General features: G+C 40.1%; 1 protein-coding gene and 1 long non-coding RNA gene across 3 annotated transcripts in view; one reads left to right on the top strand and one right to left on the bottom strand.

Moving 5' to 3' along the window:
- Positions 1-11,662, bottom strand: part of FLVCR2 (FLVCR choline and putative heme transporter 2) — a 63,374-nt gene extending 51,712 nt beyond the window's left edge. For both annotated transcript variants that reach the window (XM_058162403.1, XM_058162404.1), the window contains exon 1: positions 10,519-11,662. In XM_058162403.1, coding sequence (XP_058018386.1) covers positions 10,519-11,055 — 537 coding nt within the window. In that variant the 5' untranslated portion in view covers positions 11,056-11,662. The remainder of the gene's footprint in view (positions 1-10,518) is intronic.
- A 5,115-nt stretch (positions 11,663-16,777) lies between these two features.
- The window catches only part of LOC131187778 (uncharacterized), a 37,006-nt gene continuing 34,269 nt past the window's right edge, over positions 16,778-19,514 (top strand). The window contains exon 1 of the long non-coding RNA XR_009152623.1: positions 16,778-16,972. This is a non-coding gene — a long non-coding RNA (uncharacterized LOC131187778). The remainder of the gene's footprint in view (positions 16,973-19,514) is intronic.

The following is a 19,514-nucleotide window of genomic DNA, read 5'->3' as shown; positions in this document are numbered from 1 at the left end:
ACAGGGTCTTATTTTTGGAGAAACACGGTATACACATAAAACATTCTGATGAGGTCTCACCTCCCAGCCATAACAAAGTGCTTTTAATGCCTCCTTAACTTGGCATTTTACTGCTGTGAACTTTATCTTAACTCTCCAAATATGCACATACAGGTTATCTAAAAATCGAGGAAAGTAATTCTGAAGATACTATTGTATACAGGGATGCATTATTTATGTTTTTGCTGTTACTTTCCATTCAAGCTTACAAGTAGTTTTACAAAGCTAGTTATTTCTGCAGAAACTACATTTTTGCCTGGAATCAATCTACTCTCCTCTTTGATCCTAGAACTTTAGAAGAAATTAAGACTCAGCACCCAAATTTAGAATGTCCCTTGTATATAGTGTGTTTGTGTGTTTGTTTGTGTCTCTGTGTGTGTATCTATCTCTCTGCATCTTTGAGTCAGTGTTGATTCTTGGTGACTGTTTAGGCAACATTTTAAAAGTGGTTTTCTTGGCAATAGTTTAAAAGTGGTTTGCTTACATCTTTCTAGGTCTGAGAATGAGTGGCCTAAGAATTCCCATCTGTCTTTAAGCCTAAGATCGGATCAGAACTCTGAATCGCCCAGTTTCTAGCCCAGAACCTTAAATGACCACATCAAACTGGCTCTCCCCTTGCAGTTACAGGTAGTCCTCAACTTACAACCATTCATTTAGTGACTGTTTGAAGTTACAATGGCGGAGTAACTTATTACCATTTTTCATACTTATGACCATTCAGCATTTCCATGGTCACGTGCTAAAAATATAGCTGCTTAGCAACTGACATGTATTATGATGATTGCAGTGTCCAGGGATCATGTGATCACCTTTTGCAACCCTCTGACAAGCAGCATCATTGGGGAAGCCAGATTTACAGTATTTAACAATTTTATTACTATCGTGTTTCCCCGAAAATAAGACCTTGTCTTATATTTATTTGAACCCCAAAATAAGTGCTTGGCCTTATTTTTGGGGAGGTCTTATTCTTTTGGGGTGCGAGGAGCAAGACGGGGTAGCTCTTGTCATCTTACCTGATTTCCAGCTCTGTCTCTCTAACCCTAACCAGAGAAAATGGCGGGGATCGGCTGTGTATGTGATTAAATATTTTTGGGGAGGGCTTATTTTTGGGAGGGATGTCTTATTTTAGCACATGCGCTTAAAAGCCCGATTGGGCTTATTATCAGGGGATGTCTTATTTTCAGGGAAACAGGGTAACTTAACAACTGCAGTGATTCACAACAACTGTGACAAGAAAGATTGTAAAATGGGGTAAAACTGATTTAACAACCATCTTGCTTAGCTATGGAAATTTGGGGGTCGATTCTGGTTATAATTTGAGGATTACCTGTACAATGTTATAATTCATTTGATCGTACCAGTTTTTCCCAGCCTGGGAAAGGCTATGCCAAAAAATGCTATCTACTCTACTGAATAGTATCATATTTCTACTGTGAAATTTATCTCTTTGATTGTATAGTCAACTGTTTTCTCCAAAGCATCTGAGGGTAGAACAATGGTGGAAACTAATCAAGGAGAGAAGCAACTTAGAACTAAGGAGAAATTTCCTGACAGTTAGAATAATTAATCAGTGGTACAACTTGCCTCCAGAAGTTGTGAATGCTCCAACACTGGACATTTTTAAGAAGATGTTGGATAACCATTTGACTGAAATGATGTAGGGTTTCCTGCCTGGGCAGGGGGTTGGACTAGAAGACATCCAAGGTTCCTTCCAACTTTGTTATTATTATAGTTTATAAATGAACAGTTATTTATGTATTTTGTTCCCCAAATTTGTATGCTGCTCATTCCCAAATGGTTCTGATTAGGATCTGAAGTCCAATAAAATTGAAAGGCTCTAAACTTTTGCAAATCTGGCAAAACATTTTTTTATGAATTATTTTCATGAATCCTACTTAGTTGTACTCTAAAGGAGCAGAATTGTTTTCACTTATTTTTGATCTGTGTACCTGCTTGGATTTCAAGATTCTAAACTCCATAACTGCATGCAAAACTTTTAGGCTTTTGAATAGAATAGAATAGAATAGAATAGAATAGAATAGAATAGAATAGAATAGAATAGAATAGAATAGAATAGAATTTTTTATTGGCCAAGTGTGATTGGACACACAAGGAATTTGTCTTGGTGCATATGCTCTCAGTGTACATAAAAGAAAAGATACATTCATCAAGGTACAACATTTACAACACAATTGATGGTCAATATATCAATATAAACCATAAGGATTGCCAGCAACAAAGTTACAGTCATACAGTCATAAGTGGAAAGAGATTGGTGATGGGAACGATGACAAGATTGATAGTAGTGCAGATTCAGTAAATAGTTTGACAGTGTTGAGGGAATTATTTGTTTAGCAGAGTGATGGCCTTCGGGAAAAAACTGTTCTTGTGGCTAGTTGTTCTGGTGTGCAGTGCTCTATAGCGTCGTTTTGAGGGTAGAAGTTGAAACAGTTTATGTCCAGGGTGCGAGGGGTCTGTAAATATTTTCACGGCCCTTTTCTTGATTCGTGCAGTATACAGGTCCTCAATGGAAGGCAGGTTGGTAGCAATTATTTTTTCTGCAGTTCTAATTATCCTCTGAAGTCTGTGTTTTTCTTGTTGGGTTGCAGAACCGAACCAGACAGTTATAGAGGTGCAAATGACAGACTCAATAATTCCTCTGTAGAACTGAATCAGCAGCTCCTTGGGCAGTTTGAGCTTACTGAGTTGGCGCAGAAAGAACATTCTTTGTTGTCCTTTTTTAATGATGTTTTTGATGTTAGCTGTCCATTTGAGATCTTGCGATATGATAGAACCTAGAAATTTGAAGGTTTCTACTGTTGATACTGTGTTGTCTAGTATTGTGAGAGGTGGAAGTATGGAAGGGTTTCTCCTAAAGTCTACCACCATTTCTACGGTTTTGAGTGTGTTCAGTTCCAGATTGTTTTGGTTGCACCACAAGGCTAGTCGTTCGACCTCTCATCTATATGTGGATTCGTCATTGTCTCGAATGAGACCAATCACTGTTGTGTCATCTGCGAACTTCAGTAGCTTAACAGATGGATCATTGGAGATGCAGTCATTGGTATACAGAGAAGAAGTGGGGAGAGCACACAGCCTTTGGGGGCCCCTGTGCTAATTGTACAGGTATTTGATGTGATCTTGCTTAGCTTCACCTGCTGCTTCCTGTTTGTTAGGAAGCTTGTGATCCACTTACAAGTCTGTTCCGGTACCTGTAGCTGGTTTAGCTTAGTTAGAAGAATGTCTGGAATGATGGTATTGAATGCTGAACTAAAGTCTACAAAAAGGACCCTTGCATAGGTCTTTGGAGACTCAAGATGTTGTAGGATGTAGTGCAGAGCCATATTAACAGCATCATCTGTTGATCTATTTGCTCGGTATGCAAATTGCAAGGGGTCTAACAGCGGATCCGTGATGGTTTTCAGGTAGGAAAGCACTAGCCTTTCAAAGGTTTTCATGACTACAGATGTTAAAGCAACTGGTCTGTAGTCATTCAGTTCCTTGATGGTGGGCTTCTTTGGCACTGGGATGATGGTAGAGCGTTTGAAGCAAGAAGGAACATAGCACATCTCTAGTGATTTATTGAAAATATGGGTGAAGATGGGGGCCAATTGGTCAGCACAGACTTTTAAGCAAGAAGGAGTTATCTTGTCTGGGCCTGGAGCTTTTCCTGGCTTTTGTCTGTGAAATAGGTCCTGCACTTCCTTTTCTGTGATCACTAGGGGTTGTGAACCCAATGAAATGGGGTCAGTTGTAGGAGGCTTGGCTGTTGTTGGTGTGTCTGAGATGGGGGTTGTGGAGATAGGTGGCTGTAGTTTCCTTTCAAACCTGCAGTAAAACTCATTCAGGTCATCTGCCAGTTGTTGATTACCTTCAGCCTGGGAAGGAGGTTTGCCATAGCCGGTGATATTTTTAAGAGTTTTCCACATGTTTGCTGGTTCATTTGCTGAAAACTGATTCTTTAGCTTTTCAGAGTAGCTTCTTTTTGCTGCTCTGATCTCCCTTGTTAGTGCATTTCTTAAAGCTTCTTCTTGGTGAAGCTTTTTGACTTTTCACCCCATCATACATCAACTATCCTTAAAGGTATTTCCTGAGTGATATTTTAATTTATCGTCCTAACTGTATAATAAGTTTTTTAATCTATTTTTAATTGTATATTGTTTATTTTTATCTTGGCTGTACACCGCCCTGATCCTTCGGGAGAAGGGCGGTCTAGAAATCTAATAAAATAAATAAATAATAAATAAATAATAAATTGTTGTCACAGAATTTGTAAACTATTTTAAAATCTTGACACCATTCTGTTAATATATAGGCATAAGCCTCCTCCTTTCTTTTTACCAGATGATTCTGGAACCCTGTCTGATCGTTCAATCTGAAACCCTGGAATGTTCAGGCTGCTATTTTCAATTGATTCATTTAACCAGGTTTCAGAGAAGCATAGGACTGCTGAATTGCGAAAATCAGAATAGTATTTGTTTAAGAGGAGTATTTCATCCATCTTATTTGCAAGTGAGCGTATATTTGTTAGGAAAATTGAAGGCAGAGGAGTTTTAATGCGATTTCTTAATCTGATTAAGATCCCAGATCGTTTACCTCTCGTTTTGCAATCAAAAAATCGTTTACCTATCGTTTTGCAATCAATTCAATCCCTCTCTCAATGCCTCCCTCAATGCCTGACTTCAAAACAAGGAAGAAGCAATTACCTAATACCAATTGTTTGTTCTGCCTACATACTATGCTTATCTTAGATTAAGATTTATGTATTTATTCATTAACCTTATTTATATGGCCATTCTCTCATAATAGTGGCTCCTGGAGGCATACAAGGATTAAAACAAAAATCACAGAACACAACCCATTTTTTGCGAGGATAAGAAAATAACCTTAATTACTGAAAAAAACACATCATCTATGTATCCATATAGAACTTTCCTTTTAAAACTGAAATAAGGGAATGTTCCATAATAATAATTCTTCCCAAAGTCTTTAGAAATTGGGCAGGTTATGAATTTAATATAATATTACTACAGTATTTTTGTTGGTTGCCCAGTCAGCCAGATGTTTAGGCCAACCAATGGTCTTATTATTATTATTAACCAACCAATGCTTTTTGAACCTCATTTCCTCCCTACAGTCCTCTGCTAATACACTTGTATGAAGTAGCATAATTTAAATGAGGTGTTTACAACCAGGATTTTTCTGTGGCTTTTAGATAAGCTGCTCAGAAAAAGGAATTTTAGCTATCAGGCATTTCCCGATATATCAGAAGAACACACAGAGTATAGATTAAGAACACACATGTAATAAAACATACAAGTGGATGATGGATGTTCTGAATAAGGCATATTTTATCAATAAGAACAACATTACAGTAGTTCATAGTACAGTAGCCCCATTCTAGCTTCAGATTTCATTTGTAGATTATACATCTGGTTAACATATCACTAAAGTCCACTTTGGTCTGCCAGCTATCATGAAATCAAACAAATTGGGTCACAATAACCAGTTTAAAACAAATTATTTGGCAAAACCTAATGATACTATACACAAATGGTTAAGTTCCTCTTACTACACTAAGAGTACAGTGTATTTGCTGAGAAGGTTACTGGAAAAGTTTAAGCATGTGATTTACTAGGAATCAGAGACAAAGCTAGATAATCAGCAGAAAGAGTTTCATGACTGTAGCCATAACAAACTTTTCGTTAAAGGATACCACCTAGATCAATGATTTTCAGACTTGCCAATTTTAAGATGTGTGAATTTCAAATCCCAGAATTCAGAATAATTTAATATGGACAAATAAGCTTACTAAAAACTTCTAAAATAGCTTTTACTACATATTTATTTATTTATTTATTTATTTATTTATTTATTTATTTATTTATTTATTTATTTATTTATCGTATTTATATACCGCCCTATCTCCCTAGGGACTCAGGGCGGTTTACAGGCAGATAAAAAAGTACAAATAAATACAGAATAAAATAACAATTAAAAAACTTTATATAACTTTAGTTTGGTCTTTGACTACTAAAAATGAATAACACAAAAGTATTCCCTACCAAAAAAACACACCAGTTAGCTACTTTTGGATGAAAACAATGGAAAGATAAATATCATGTAAATTAACCAGTCCCACAAGATCTAACAAAGATAAATATATTCAATACAAAAACAATTTTGCAATATTGAGTAGCTTAAGTAGCTTGGACATTCTCACAGAGTCAGCATGTTTCTGGGATGTCAGCATCCATTGTTCCTCAGCTCATTATGTAGGTAATTGTATTATTGGCTTTCAAAACGTAACAGTTCAAACTGTCAAGATTCAGACCAGAAAAATAATAAATCTCATTGCCATATAGACATTTGGCCTTATATTCAGAAATGGTTAATTTAATGGCTTCACTGCAGACAAAAATAAGGGCAGACAGTATCAAAAGATATGCACAGGTATCTTACCCTCCATTGTCCCCCCTTTCCGTTTGTATTATAATTCTATATCCTTTCTTCCTACCAAGTCAACAGAAATATGAATATCCACTTTCTGGTTTTGAAATTAGGAGGCATCCAAACAAAGTTGACATAATCAATACAATTGAGCGAGTCCAGAAATATTTTACAAGAAGAGTTCTCCACTCCTCTGTAAACAACAAAATACCTTATCCCACCAGACTTGAAATCCTAGGCTTAGAAAACTTGGAATTCCGTCGCCTTCGACAAGACCTAAGTTTAACTCATATAATCATCTATTGTAATGTCCTTCCTGTTAAAGACTACTTCAGCTTTAATTGCAATAATACAAGAGCAACCAACAGATTTAAACTTAATGTTAACCGCTTTAATCTAGATTTAATCTAGATTGCAGAAAATATGACTTCTGTAACAGAATCATCAGTGCTTGGAATACTTTACCTGACTCTGTGGTCTCTTCCCATAATCCTAAAAGCTTCAACCAAAAACTTTCTACTATTGACCTCACCCCATTCCTAAGAGGACCATAAGGGGCGTGCATAAGCGCACAAATGTGCCTACCGTTCCTGTCCTATTGTTTTTTTTCTTTTCTTTTCTTCTTCCTATATATATATTGGTGCTTACTCATATATATGTTTATATACTATATAATCCTTTTTATATGATGTTGTGACAAAAATAAATAAATAAATAAATAAAATAAATAAATAAAATAATAGATTGGTTGAGTCTGAGAACAGTGGTTCCCACCTCACCAAGTCTATTCCTTCATCACCTCCCTTCCAATATTCTCTTTTTCCTGACAGTCAATAGGGGCCTTGTAGGAGATCTTGATCACTGAAGGAGCCAGAAAGTCTTCAGCGGAAGGTATGGACTGTAGCTGGTTAGGGAAAGCGTGAACCTTAGTAGATACTGGGAGCCACCCAGAGTTTGTTGCGGAAGGGCAGCCATATAAATGTTTTAAATAAATAAAATATTATCAGTAAACTTAGTCATTGAGAAATGATCAGACCAATTATCTTGCTGATAAATTACATAGCAAGAAAGGTATTATTTTAAGGTCACATCTGTTATCTCTGTTTTATTATCCAGGAACAGAGAAAAGATAAAGCTTTACATGAAATACATTAGTTGAAGCAGAACTTTCTAAAAAGGATGGCATGAATCTGGGCATCTATTAGAAATTAGATTATTGAAGTAAGTCATAGTTCTAAAACACTGGATGAAAGAACAAAACAACTGTCTCAAGGGCATGGTAGAAGCCATGGCAAGGGCAGGAAGTGGATGGACTATCTTGGAGAAGACTTTAATTACCACCAAGACGTTAAATACTGTTGGCTACTACCAACAGTAGTCAGTACTATATGTATAGTTTTAAAGTGTAAGGAAGTTGTTTCCCTAGAACTCTTTGGGGGGAAACAGAAAAAAAGAATCCTGCTGTTTGTTACTTTTATTATATTTCTATACTGCTGCAAAATGTATCACCTCTCCATAGCTTACACTCACAAAAAAATAAGTAAAACCAACAAAATCAGAATAAATGATCATGTGCTAAGCGTTCAACTAAGCACAATACTAACAGCTCTTACTCTACAGTTGCTTTCTAGAACAATTCGATCTTCATTAATTCCTGTGATCTTCAACATAAGCCCTTTCTTTTCATGGCCTTCAGACTGGGAGATGCCTGTCTAATATGGCCTAAGGAATCACTGATTCCTGCCTTGACAGCTTCATTCCTCATCCAGCCAAACACTAATATAAAAGAGACTCCACACTCAAACATAATTTGTTTCATTTGTGAAATCATCTTCAACGATACTTTTTTTAACAACATGGTTAATCTATCAATACATTTTATTTTATTTGTACAATTTATAGAGCCATTTCCCTACTCAACAAACCATAGCCATACTTCTCTGGCAGAAAAACCCACTTTGAAATGAAACCCTTAGAGAAAGGGTTTAGAATGTATACTACCAACCTGATGAGAAAAAAAATATGGGAAGACATACTTTCTGTTTACGGCATGTAATGTCATTCTGAGTGTATGTTTTTTACTCTAATAGCTGGAGAATGAGCTAAAGGATAAACTAGTAATTATTTCAGATCTAATAGCAGCAGAATCCACCCAGTCCTTTTAACTTCCAAACTTGGAAACAATCCATTCACAACACTGAACCATAACATATACATATACTCAGAAAATATAGTATATTGGTAGATATATGGTAGTTCTCAACTTACGACCAGTACCTTAGTGACTCTGAAGTTATGTCAGACCCTCCAAAAGGTATTTACAACTCAGATTTAAAGTTCCAATGAGCAGACCCTCCCCTGTGGGCAGATGGTCACATATTGGGCACCAGGCAAGCAGCCCACATAGAATAGAATAGATTAGATTTTTTTATTGGCCAAGTGTGATTGGACACACAAGGAATTTGTCTTGGTGCATACGCTCTCAGTGTACATAAAAGAAAAGATACGTTCATCAAGGTACAACACTTACAACACTTAATGATAGTTCTAGGGTACAAATTTAACACTTAATGATACAACACTTAATGGATAGTCATAGGATACAAATAAGCAATCAGGAAACAATCAATTACAGTATAAATCATAATTTACATTTACAGTGTTTTGCAGCATCCCACAGTCACAATTTATCTTTTTTTTTTTGCAGGAAACCAGCATTTACTTCTGATTTTCAGCAAAAAAACCTTGCCCAGTATGGAAAATGAGTTCACTTCAACAACTGCTGCTTTTCTTTAACAACTGCTACAAAACATTTTGTAAAATCAGGTCAGTTAAGTAAGTCAAACACTTGTTGTTATTTGCGAAGTCATGTCCGACCCATCGCGACCCCATGGACAACATTCCTCCAAGCCTTCCTGTCCTCTACCATCCTCTGGAGTCCATTTAAGCTCACACTACTCCTTCAGTGACTCCATCCAGTCACCTCATTCTTGCCATCCCCTTCTTCTTTTGCCCTCGATCATTCAGTCAAACAGTACTGAAGTACAGTTTTAAAAATATTAACATTCCTATAACCTTTAAGATTCCTCATCCCAAACTTCCATTGTTAACAATATCACTTTGGCTACTTGTTCATTTGTTTTCCTACACTGGTTCATGTATGTCTGGATCACATTTAATTATTTATTAGACTGCTATCCCACCTTTCCTTCAGGAATTGAAGGGGGCATATGTAGCACTTGCTCCTTCCGTTTTTTTCCCAACAATAGCAATCTTTCAAGTTAGATTGGGCTGAGAATGATTATTTGGCCCAAAATCAGCCAAGGAGGCTCCAGGACTGAGAACGAACTAAAAGCCAGGTCTCCCTGTTCCTAATCCAACACCATAATCATTATACCACACCACCTTTTTTTCTCCTCTGCTTTCAGAAAGCGAAAAGGCTTATATAACAGGTATCATCTATAGACATTTGTGAAGAAGACACAAATGAATTGAACTTTATTTGGCCAAGTGTGATTAGACATACAAGGAATTTGTCTCTGTTACAGAAGCACTAAGCACTCATCATCATCAAGGGATGTCATTATCAAAGAAAGTTTCTAGTATACATTTTTGAAGTTTAGCATCAATCCCATTCTCCATCCTGTAAGGTCTGCTTCACAGACATTCTCCTTCTTAGGTTTTAAGCTCCCTCTCCCATCGCCCACTCCCAGCCTCAGGTGGTTTGGCTTTGTCTGGATGCTTTCATTAAGTCCTAATCCAGTTTGCATACTTGTAAAATTCCCTGATGATCTGATCCAGTGCCTCTGCTTATGGAGACCTTTCACTCACAAGTCTATAATATTGAAAGAATGTGCTCTCTCTCTCTTTGTGCTATTTGTCTGACTTTTCCAAGCTGCAAACTTTTCTTGGGGGTGGGGGGAGAACGAGAGTGTCAAGATCTTTTTGGTTCTCTCTTTCTGCCCGAGGATAAGTAACTTCTTACTTAGTTTCTTACATCTCACTGTAGCTGACTATTTCCTTTCCTACCTGGTTGCCAAAGACAGCGATGGAACAGGCACTCGAGACCTCTCGGGGGCCAAACCAGACGGACGCGATGCGGGACGGCATGCCCAGGATGAAGACTTGAGCCAGGGAGCAGATGATCTGGCCCAGGATCGTGACTGGGAAGAGATGGGGCTCCGCGCTCCCCGTCTTCACCCAGGCTCCCAAGCAATTGAGGGCGGACCCGGCCAGGGCAATGAGCCGCAGCCCCTTCAGATCGAGGAGCCAGGCGACCGGGAAGAGGAGGGGGATGTAGACGATCATGTAGCACATGGAGAGCCAGTCGATAGCGAAAGGAGTCACGTCGTAAAACCCGGCAAAGATCAAGTTGATGCTGCCATACTGGATCCACTGGAACGCGTTGCAGAAGGAGTAGGAGCTGAAGAGGACCACGATCAGCCACCGGCGCCAGGTCAGACGGACCTCCGGCGCCAGTGCCGGGATTGACCCGTTAGGAGCCTCCGCTTCCACCAGCTCCGGCTTCGCCTCTTGCAAGATATCGGGCTTCTCTAGACACCCCATTGCCCGTCTGGGCGAGTTCTGCCTCCCGGACTAAAAAGATAGTCGCCACCAGAGGCTCCTACTACGGCTTCCTTAACGCTGAAGCTCCCACTTCTTTTCGCTTCTCCCACCCCCGTTAATCCTCGTTTTATAGGCGGCCCTTTCATGCCTCGCTCTGCGCTTTCGCAACTTTTTCGAACTGCCCCTTGGCACGTGATGCGATGCCCCGCCCGCCCAGAGACAGGAACTTTGCTGTCCGGCAGGGGGCTTCGTCACCTGTCTGCCCCGCCACGCCTCTCTGGCCGTGGATTGGCCCTCGATGCCCCGCCTCCTAAGAGAGGCGCCTCGTTTCTATGGAAACGTTCTCGCGCTCTCTTCATCTTCGGTCCTTGAACGGAGCGGGCGAGCTGATAGCGGTCGGCTGAGTTGGGTGATCTGGTGTTCGGAAGGTCCCTTTGCCTCTTATCTCCCGGACGCTGACGATCAGCTCCTTCTGCGTAGAAGTTTAGCAGGGGGATGTTGTTCTCCCCGGTCGAAGAATATCCCGTTCGCTTTAGAGCGTTTCGAGGGAAGATTCTGCCCGTCGAAATGAAGAACTTGCAGCTCGCTTGCAGGGCTCTCGGCTTAGAAAAGGCGCTAGCTCAGCTGTCCCATAGCCCAGAGGTCTCCAACCTGGGCAACTTTAAGCCTGGCGGACTTCAACTCCCAGAATTCCCCAGCCAGCTTTGCTGGCTGGGGGATTCTGGGAGTTGAAGTCCGCCAGGCTTAAAATTGCCCAGGTTGGAGACCTCTGCAATAGCCGGTATCCTCCGTTCGTCGGGCTATTCAGCGTTATAAAGAAATGCATTGTATTTGCGGAGAAGCTTTGAAATCTTTCCGTGACCTCCGTTCCAAGCGCCGACGCCCACTCGCGTTGTTGGCAAAACTTCACCCTAGCTTCTGATTTAAATCATTTACCAGAGGCTAATAGAAAAAAAAGAGTTACTTTAGGTAGGAAGGCTGGCTAAACATTGTGGGTAAGAAGATTCAAGAAGACCTACTACTCCAGCTTGCATATATAGAATAGAATAGAATTTATTGGCCAAGTGTGGTTGGACACACAAGGAATTTGTCTTGGTGCTCTCAGTGTACATAAAAGAAAAGATATCTTCATCAAGGTACAACATTTAACATTTACAACACAATGATGGTCATAGGGTATAATTTAATACTTAATGATAAGCAACAAAAGTTACAATCATACAGTCATAAGTGGGAAGAGATTGGTGATGGGAACATGAGAAGATTAATAGTAGTACAGATTTAGTAAATAGGTTGACAGTGTTGAGGGAAATATTTGTTTAGCAGAGTGATGGCCTTCAGGAAAAAGCTGTTCTTGTGTCTAGTTGTTCTGGTGTGCAGTGCTCTATATGCTTGCCAAGAGGAGTGCTGTTTAATTTTAGAAAGAGGAGCTTTCTATAGTAGCCTTCCCCATCCTGGTGCTTTCCAGATTGGCATTGCAACTCCCAGAATTCATGCCGATCTCTCATTCATAAGCAGAGGTGGGTTTCAGCAGGTTCTGACCAGTTCTGGAGAACTGGTAGCAGAAATTTTGAGTAGTTGGGCGAACGGGTAATAAACATTCTGACTGGCCCATCTTTTCTCTGCCTCCCGAGTCCCAGCTGATCTGGAGGAAATGAGTATTTTTGCAGTAACCTTCCCCTGGAGTGGGGTGGGAATGGAGATTTTACAGTATCTTTCCCCTGACACGCCCACCAAGCCACGCCCACCAAGCCATGCCACGCCCACCAAGCCACACCCACAGAACCGGTAGTAAAAAAATTTGAAACCCACCACTGTTCATAAGTAATGTGCGCCTATAAGTATCAGTAGCAGGGAATATGGGAAAGTTTTGGAAAGACAGTCGTGATGGTAACTGAGCTTGTGCAGCATGCCAAGTTTTCTTAACCATAGCTTACTGAATAAACCACATTAAATGGGTTCATACAACAAACTAAGACAAAACTAGATAAGCCATGTAATGTATCTGTTAAAACAATGATATGGCTGCCTATCTCAGATAATGTGACTCTAGGCACCTACCTGCACCACCACTTCTTGGTGCTTTACGCTGCTCCATCTTTCAGATGGAGCAACAACCAGATGCTATATAGATGCATTCTATTTTAAGGCCGTCCCCCTCATTGCCTCATTCCAAGAAGTGACCAAGGCCTCAGATGAACCATGTTTCATCCATGCTGCCTATTTAGCAATGTTACATTTATGCAAGTTGATGTATTAGATATCTGATCTGATCCATGATTATTCTTATGTACTTTACCTCAATATTTTATTTTATTTGGTCAGCTCTGTACAAACACTAGCATCTTCATAGCATTTAGAATTTGTTTTACTTCGCCACACTTTCAATTCTAGTTAAATCTTTTTGACATTCATTCTTCTCAAGAGAGGGTTGATTTATTGTTACTGTTCTTATATTCAAATATTATAATAGAATAGAATAGAATTTTATTTGCCAAGTGTGATTGGACACACAAGGAATTTGTCTTGGTGCATATGCTCTCAGTGTACATAAAAGAAAAGATACGTTCATCAAGGTACAACATTTACAACACAATTGATGGTCAATATATCAATATATCATAAGGATTGCCAGCAACAAGTTATAGTCATACAGTCATAAGTGGAAAGAGATTGGTGATGAGAACTATGAAACGATTAATAGTAGTGCAGATTCAGTATTATTTATTTATTTATTTATTATTTATTATTTAAATTTTTATACCGCCCTTCTCCCGAAGGACTCAGGGCGGTTTACAGGCAGATAAAATAAACAGTACTATTACAAAATAAATACTATTAAAATACCACTAAAAAACTTATTCAATTTGGCCGCAATTAAAATTTAGCAAATAATAAAACCCATTAAAAACTCATTAAAAACCCATTTAAAACCCCTTAAAAACCCACGAATTTAAAAACTAATCCAGGCCTGCGCAGATGAATAAATGTGTTTTAAGCTCGCGACGGAAGGTTCGGAGGTCCGGAAGTTGACGAAGTCCTGGGGGGAGTTCATTCCAGAGGGTGGGAGCCCCCACAGAGAAGGCCCTTCCCCTGGGTGTCGCCAGACGACACTGTCTCGCTGACGGCACCCTGAGGAGTCCCTCTCTGTGAGAGCGCACGGGTCGGTGAGAGGTATCCGGTAGCAGTAGGCGGTCCCGTAAGTAACCCGGCCCTATGCCATGGAGCGCTTTGAAGATGTTCACCAAAACCTTGAAGCGCACCCGGAAGGCCACAGGCAGCCAGTGCAGTCTGCGCAGGATAGGTGTCACACGGGAGCCACGAGGGGCTCCCTCTATCACCCGCGCAGCTGCATTCTGGACTAACTGGAGCCTCGGATGGCTTTCAAGGGAGCCCCATGTAGAGAGCATTGCAGTAATCCAGGCGAGACGTCACGAGGGCGTGAGTGACCGTGCACAGGGCATCCCGGTCTAGAAAGGGGCGCAACTGGCGCACCAGGCGAACCTGGTAAAAAGCTCTCCTGGAGACGGCCGTCAAGTGATCTTCAAAAGACAGCCGTTCATCCAGGAGGACGCCCAGGTTGCGCACCCGTTCCATCGGGGCCAATGACTCGCCCCCGACAGTCAGCCGAGGACTCAGCTGACTGTACCGAGATGCCGGCATCCACAGCCACTCTGTCTTGGAGGGATTGAGCTTGAGCCTGTTTCTCCCCATCCAGACCCGTACGGCTTCCAAACACCGGGACAGCACTTCAATGGCTTCGTTGGGGTGGCCCGGTGTGGAAAAGTACAGCTGGGTGTCATCCGCGTACAGCTGGTACCTCACACCGAAGCCACTGATGATCTCACCCAGCGGCTTCATATAGATGTTGAACAGAAGGGGCGAGAGGATCGACCCCTGCGGCACCCCACAAGTGAGGTGTCTCGGAGCCGACCTCTGCCCCCCTGTCAACACCGTCTGCGACCGATCAGAGAGATAGGAGGAGAACCACCGATAAACGGTGCCTCCCACTCCCAATCCCTCCAACCGGCGCAGCAGGATACCATGGTCGATGGTATCAAAAGCCGCTGAGAGGTCTAATAGGACCAGGGCAGAGGAGTAAATAGTCTGACAGTGTTGAGGGAATTATTAGTTTAGCAGAGTGATGGCCTTCGGGAAAAAACTGTTCTTGTATCTAGTTGTTCTGGTGTGCAGTGCTCTATAGCGTCGTTTTGAGGGTAGGAGTTGAAACAGTTTATGTCCAGGATGCGAGGGATCTGCAATGTATTATCACACACACACAAACACACACCCATCTTATTTGAGTAAAATAAGCACCAGCCTAAAAGGAGCTGGAGATGTACAATATTGGACTCTAAACTCCGTTTTATTTCTAAGTAATAAGAAATCAATTTCTTAAGGTTTCTTATCTTTCATCATGGGTAATAGCCAAATACGGTGCATTGGATAGAGTATTCATTAATAACGTTTACTTCAAAGTTAGTTATTATCTTAGTAAAGAACATGTTTTGAAACTGAGCCTATAGGATATGATATAGTCTTTGAAAGTTTGCATTTTCCAACACAACCCAGTTGTTGTTAGTTGCGAAGTTGTGTCCGACCCATCGCGACCCCATGGACAACGTTCCTCCAGGTCTTCCTGTCCTCTACCATCCTCTGGAGTCCATTTAAACTAGTGCCTAAATACAACCCAGCTAGACTTTAAAATACTCAGTCCTTTTCTCAATCCCACTATTACTATGTTCAAATTGATCTATAAAATATTAGGAAGGAAAAGGACTCACAGTTGATGTATCACCTGTAGATTCTGACAACCATTAACAAATGTCATTGGTATTTGTTTGAAATATCCTCTGTTTACAGCTCAATCAAGAATTCTTTAGATGTATTGCTTAAACATTACGCAAAATATTAGTAAACAAGGTAAACTATGGTAGCATTACACAAAATTCAAACTTCCTCTGGTGTGTATATACATAACACTACTAGAACATGACAACTTTATAAACTATTTAAAGTGATTTACTATAACTAGTCCATTAATAGTTTCTTTTAATACGTCCTGTATTCTGAGATATTTTATCCTACAAATGAAACCATCAAGTCATTCAAATGAAGTTTTCTAGTTGTCCTTTTTTAAACCAAATCTATCCATCCGTCAAAAGCACCAATTGCACTTTAGACCCTGTTTCTTCCTGTAACTTCCCACTTGGAATGTTTGTTTTGGTTATCTTACACTGGTGGCACTGAATCTTGGCTGTCCCCTAATCTGTTCCTTTGTAAGGGCCTTCTGGGGAAAGATATGATTCGGAGAAATTAATCCCATCTATCAGAGTTCCTAAACTTTTTACCATCTCACTTCCCTTTAGTGTAATATTAATGTATACAATTCCTCTAAAAACATAAACACCAAAATGAACACAAATGAACAATGGAAACAATACAATGAAAGTTTGGAGTTATTGTGACATTTATGTGCAACATAAAGGTTCTTCATACCTCCTCTGGACTTGGTCTGCACTTCCAGGAGTGATGTACCATATTTTTTCAGAATATAAGATGCACTTCCCTCTCCTCTAAAAGAGGCTGAAAATTTGGGTGCGTCTTAAACTCTGAATGTAGGTTTTTCGAAGCTTTTTCCAGCCCTAACAAGGCGCTAGCAAGTGAAGCGATCTTCCGTAAACTTTGCCTGCTCCCTCTGACTCTCAGCTGTGCTTTAGAAGCTTTTTTTTTAGCCCTAACAAGGCACTAGTGAGTGAAGTGATCTCCGTGCTTTGCCTGCTTTTCTTATTGCTGTTCCCTCTCAGCTGTGCTTCAGAAGCTTCAGAAGCAGGGGATAAGAAGCACGGGCGTGCACACTCAAAACCAGGAGACTAATGTGCTGAAGCTGACCAGACGCTAGACAGATGAATACCTGGTAGGCAGATTTTTTTCCTATTTTCCTCCCCAAAAACTAAGCTGCATCTTATACTCCGGTGCGTCTTATACTCCAAAAAATATGGTACATCTCACAGTTTGAAAAATCCTGCCACACATGAAGGAAACTCTCTCCAAACTCTGTCCTGAACTATGTTCAGTATTTGATATGGTTAGATGACTCAACGTTTAGCATTCAGGCTAACAAATCTAATTATTTAAAACTTAATGCCAATAATTAGTTCTTCAGTGTTTTCTGACACATTTGAATAATCATTGATTTAGACCCAAAACAAGGAGGAATATTTTACACTGATAGAAGATGCAGTCAAAAAGAAGTAGGTATGAATTCAAACAAATACTGTTGTTTTGTGAAATTCAGACTGGCTCTATTCTAGTATGGGAGGAGAACGAAGTCTAAGATCAACAGTTTGTTTGTTTGCTTGTTTCTTTATAACATTTCTGACTGACTCAATCTCAAGTTGTTGTGCAAAATATGGTTTGACTTCATGCTAGTTGAGTGTTCCCTTATGGGCATTGCTTATTCTGAGAGAAGAAAGGGAAAATGTCTTTTCCCCATGACAAAATAATATTTCAGCTTGGCCCCAAACATAGTTTATTTTTTAGATGATTACTGTATATCGGTTACTAAGTTTTCATTTAAAATTTTTGAATTTATATTCTGTTCTTATGAATTTAGGGATAAACAGCACTTTCAGAGCAGTGGTGGGATTCAAATTTTTTATTACTGGTTCGGTGGGCGTGGCTTGGTGGGCGTGGCTTGTGGGCATGGCAGGGGAAGGCTACCACAAAATCCCCATTTCCTCTCGATCAGCTGGGACTTGGGAGGAAGAAAATAGATGGGGGCAGGGCCAGTCAGAGGTAGTATTTACTGGTTCTCCAAACTACTCAAAAGTTCCGCTACCGGTTCTCCAGAACTGGTCAGAACCTGCTGAATACCACCTCTGTTTCAGAGACCAAGCAAATACATACAGGCTCTTGCCTCAGTGTTGACCTGCTACTAAAGCAGGTGAGCTTCAAAGAATCCTCTCCAGCTGAGCTCATGATGCTCATTCTACATTGGTTTGTTCAGGCTAAATAACAGAGGAGTTTGGTATTTTTTTTACGCCCTACATTGCTGTAAGTTCAATTCAGGAAAGAACTTTATCCCGAGGGCTTGTAACATGTGAATCAGCAAAACTGTCACACACTGGACATGCTGCATCCGGTCAGGCATAGAATGGGCACAATGAAGAGAATGAGGCAAGTTATTAAGACTCTTTATTCTCTTGGAATTAGCAGAAGTAAAATGTGGGTCCACATTCCCCATCTAGCAAAGGGATAGTTAATTGTACAAAAAGGTAGCACATTGTCTCCAAAGCCTAAACCTGAAAAATATATACACTTTCCTGAAGTCTGGAGGTCTAAAAGGGTTAAAATTCAGGTTGCAGTATCAATTCACTAGATAGAATACAGGGAGATTTTTATACTTAAAATCACTTTCTACTTAGCCCAAAAAACAATAATCCTTTCAGGCCCAGAATCCACTTAATTTTAGGCAGCCAGGAATACAGTGAGTCAGTTGGTAGCAAAGTGAGATTACGAAAAAGGACAAGCTGAAAGGTTTTTTGGAGAGGAGGGGGTGTTACTTTTTTTCTAGTTGTTGGGACAGGTTTTTAGTCTGAGCTGATTGTATAAAAGGTTTGCATGTTATCTCAGGGGTAGGATCCTACTGGTTGAACAACCGGTTCGCTGAGTATGCGCTTTCGCTAGCAAATTATTTTGATTTTTGTGGATCTCTGAGGTCTTTGGGAATCCCCAGAGATCCTAGGACTACACTTTAAGAAATATGGCCAATACACTAAACATATTTAGAATTACTATAGCGTCATCTTTCTCCACTTGGTTTCCTTCCAATATGATGGTAGTACAACTGTCTGGAATTTTGTGAATTGCGGTTTTGGAAAAAAATGATTTTGTGTTATTTGCTCCTAAATATGCTAAAACTGTGGCGAATATTATGTCCACTTACATAGTACTGAACTGGGTATGTCTAGTTTAATGAAAAGAAGGACTAGGGGAGACATGATAGCAGTGTTCCAATATCTCAGGGGCTGCCACAAAGAAGAGGGAGTCAAGCTATTCTCCAAAGCATCTGAGGGCAAGATAAGAAGCAATGGATAGAAACTAATCAAGGAGAGAAGCACCCAACTAAGGAGAAATTTTCTGACAGTTAGAACAATCAATAAGTGGAACAACTTTCCTCCAGAAGTTGTGAATGCTCCAGCACTGGAAGTTTTTAAGAAGATGCTGGATAACCATTTGTCTGAAATGGTGTAGGGTTTCCTGCTTAAGCAAGGGGTTGGACTAGAAGACCTCCAAGATCCCTTCCAACTCTGTTATTCTATTATATTCTGTAAGTCCTGGTGACATAATTAAGTTATCTCTGTATAAATACGCATTAGTTTACTAAGTTTGGGGAAGCATTTTCTGGTTCAAGGAATTACCCATTGTTTCCCCCGCTCTTTAATAGGGCTTTTATT

Source organism: Ahaetulla prasina, chromosome 1 (genome assembly GCF_028640845.1).
Source record: "Ahaetulla prasina isolate Xishuangbanna chromosome 1, ASM2864084v1, whole genome shotgun sequence".
Lineage (NCBI taxonomy): Eukaryota > Metazoa > Chordata > Lepidosauria > Squamata > Colubridae > Ahaetulla > Ahaetulla prasina.
Note: the sequence above shows the minus strand (reverse complement) of the source record. Positions and strands in the feature narration are given on the sequence as shown.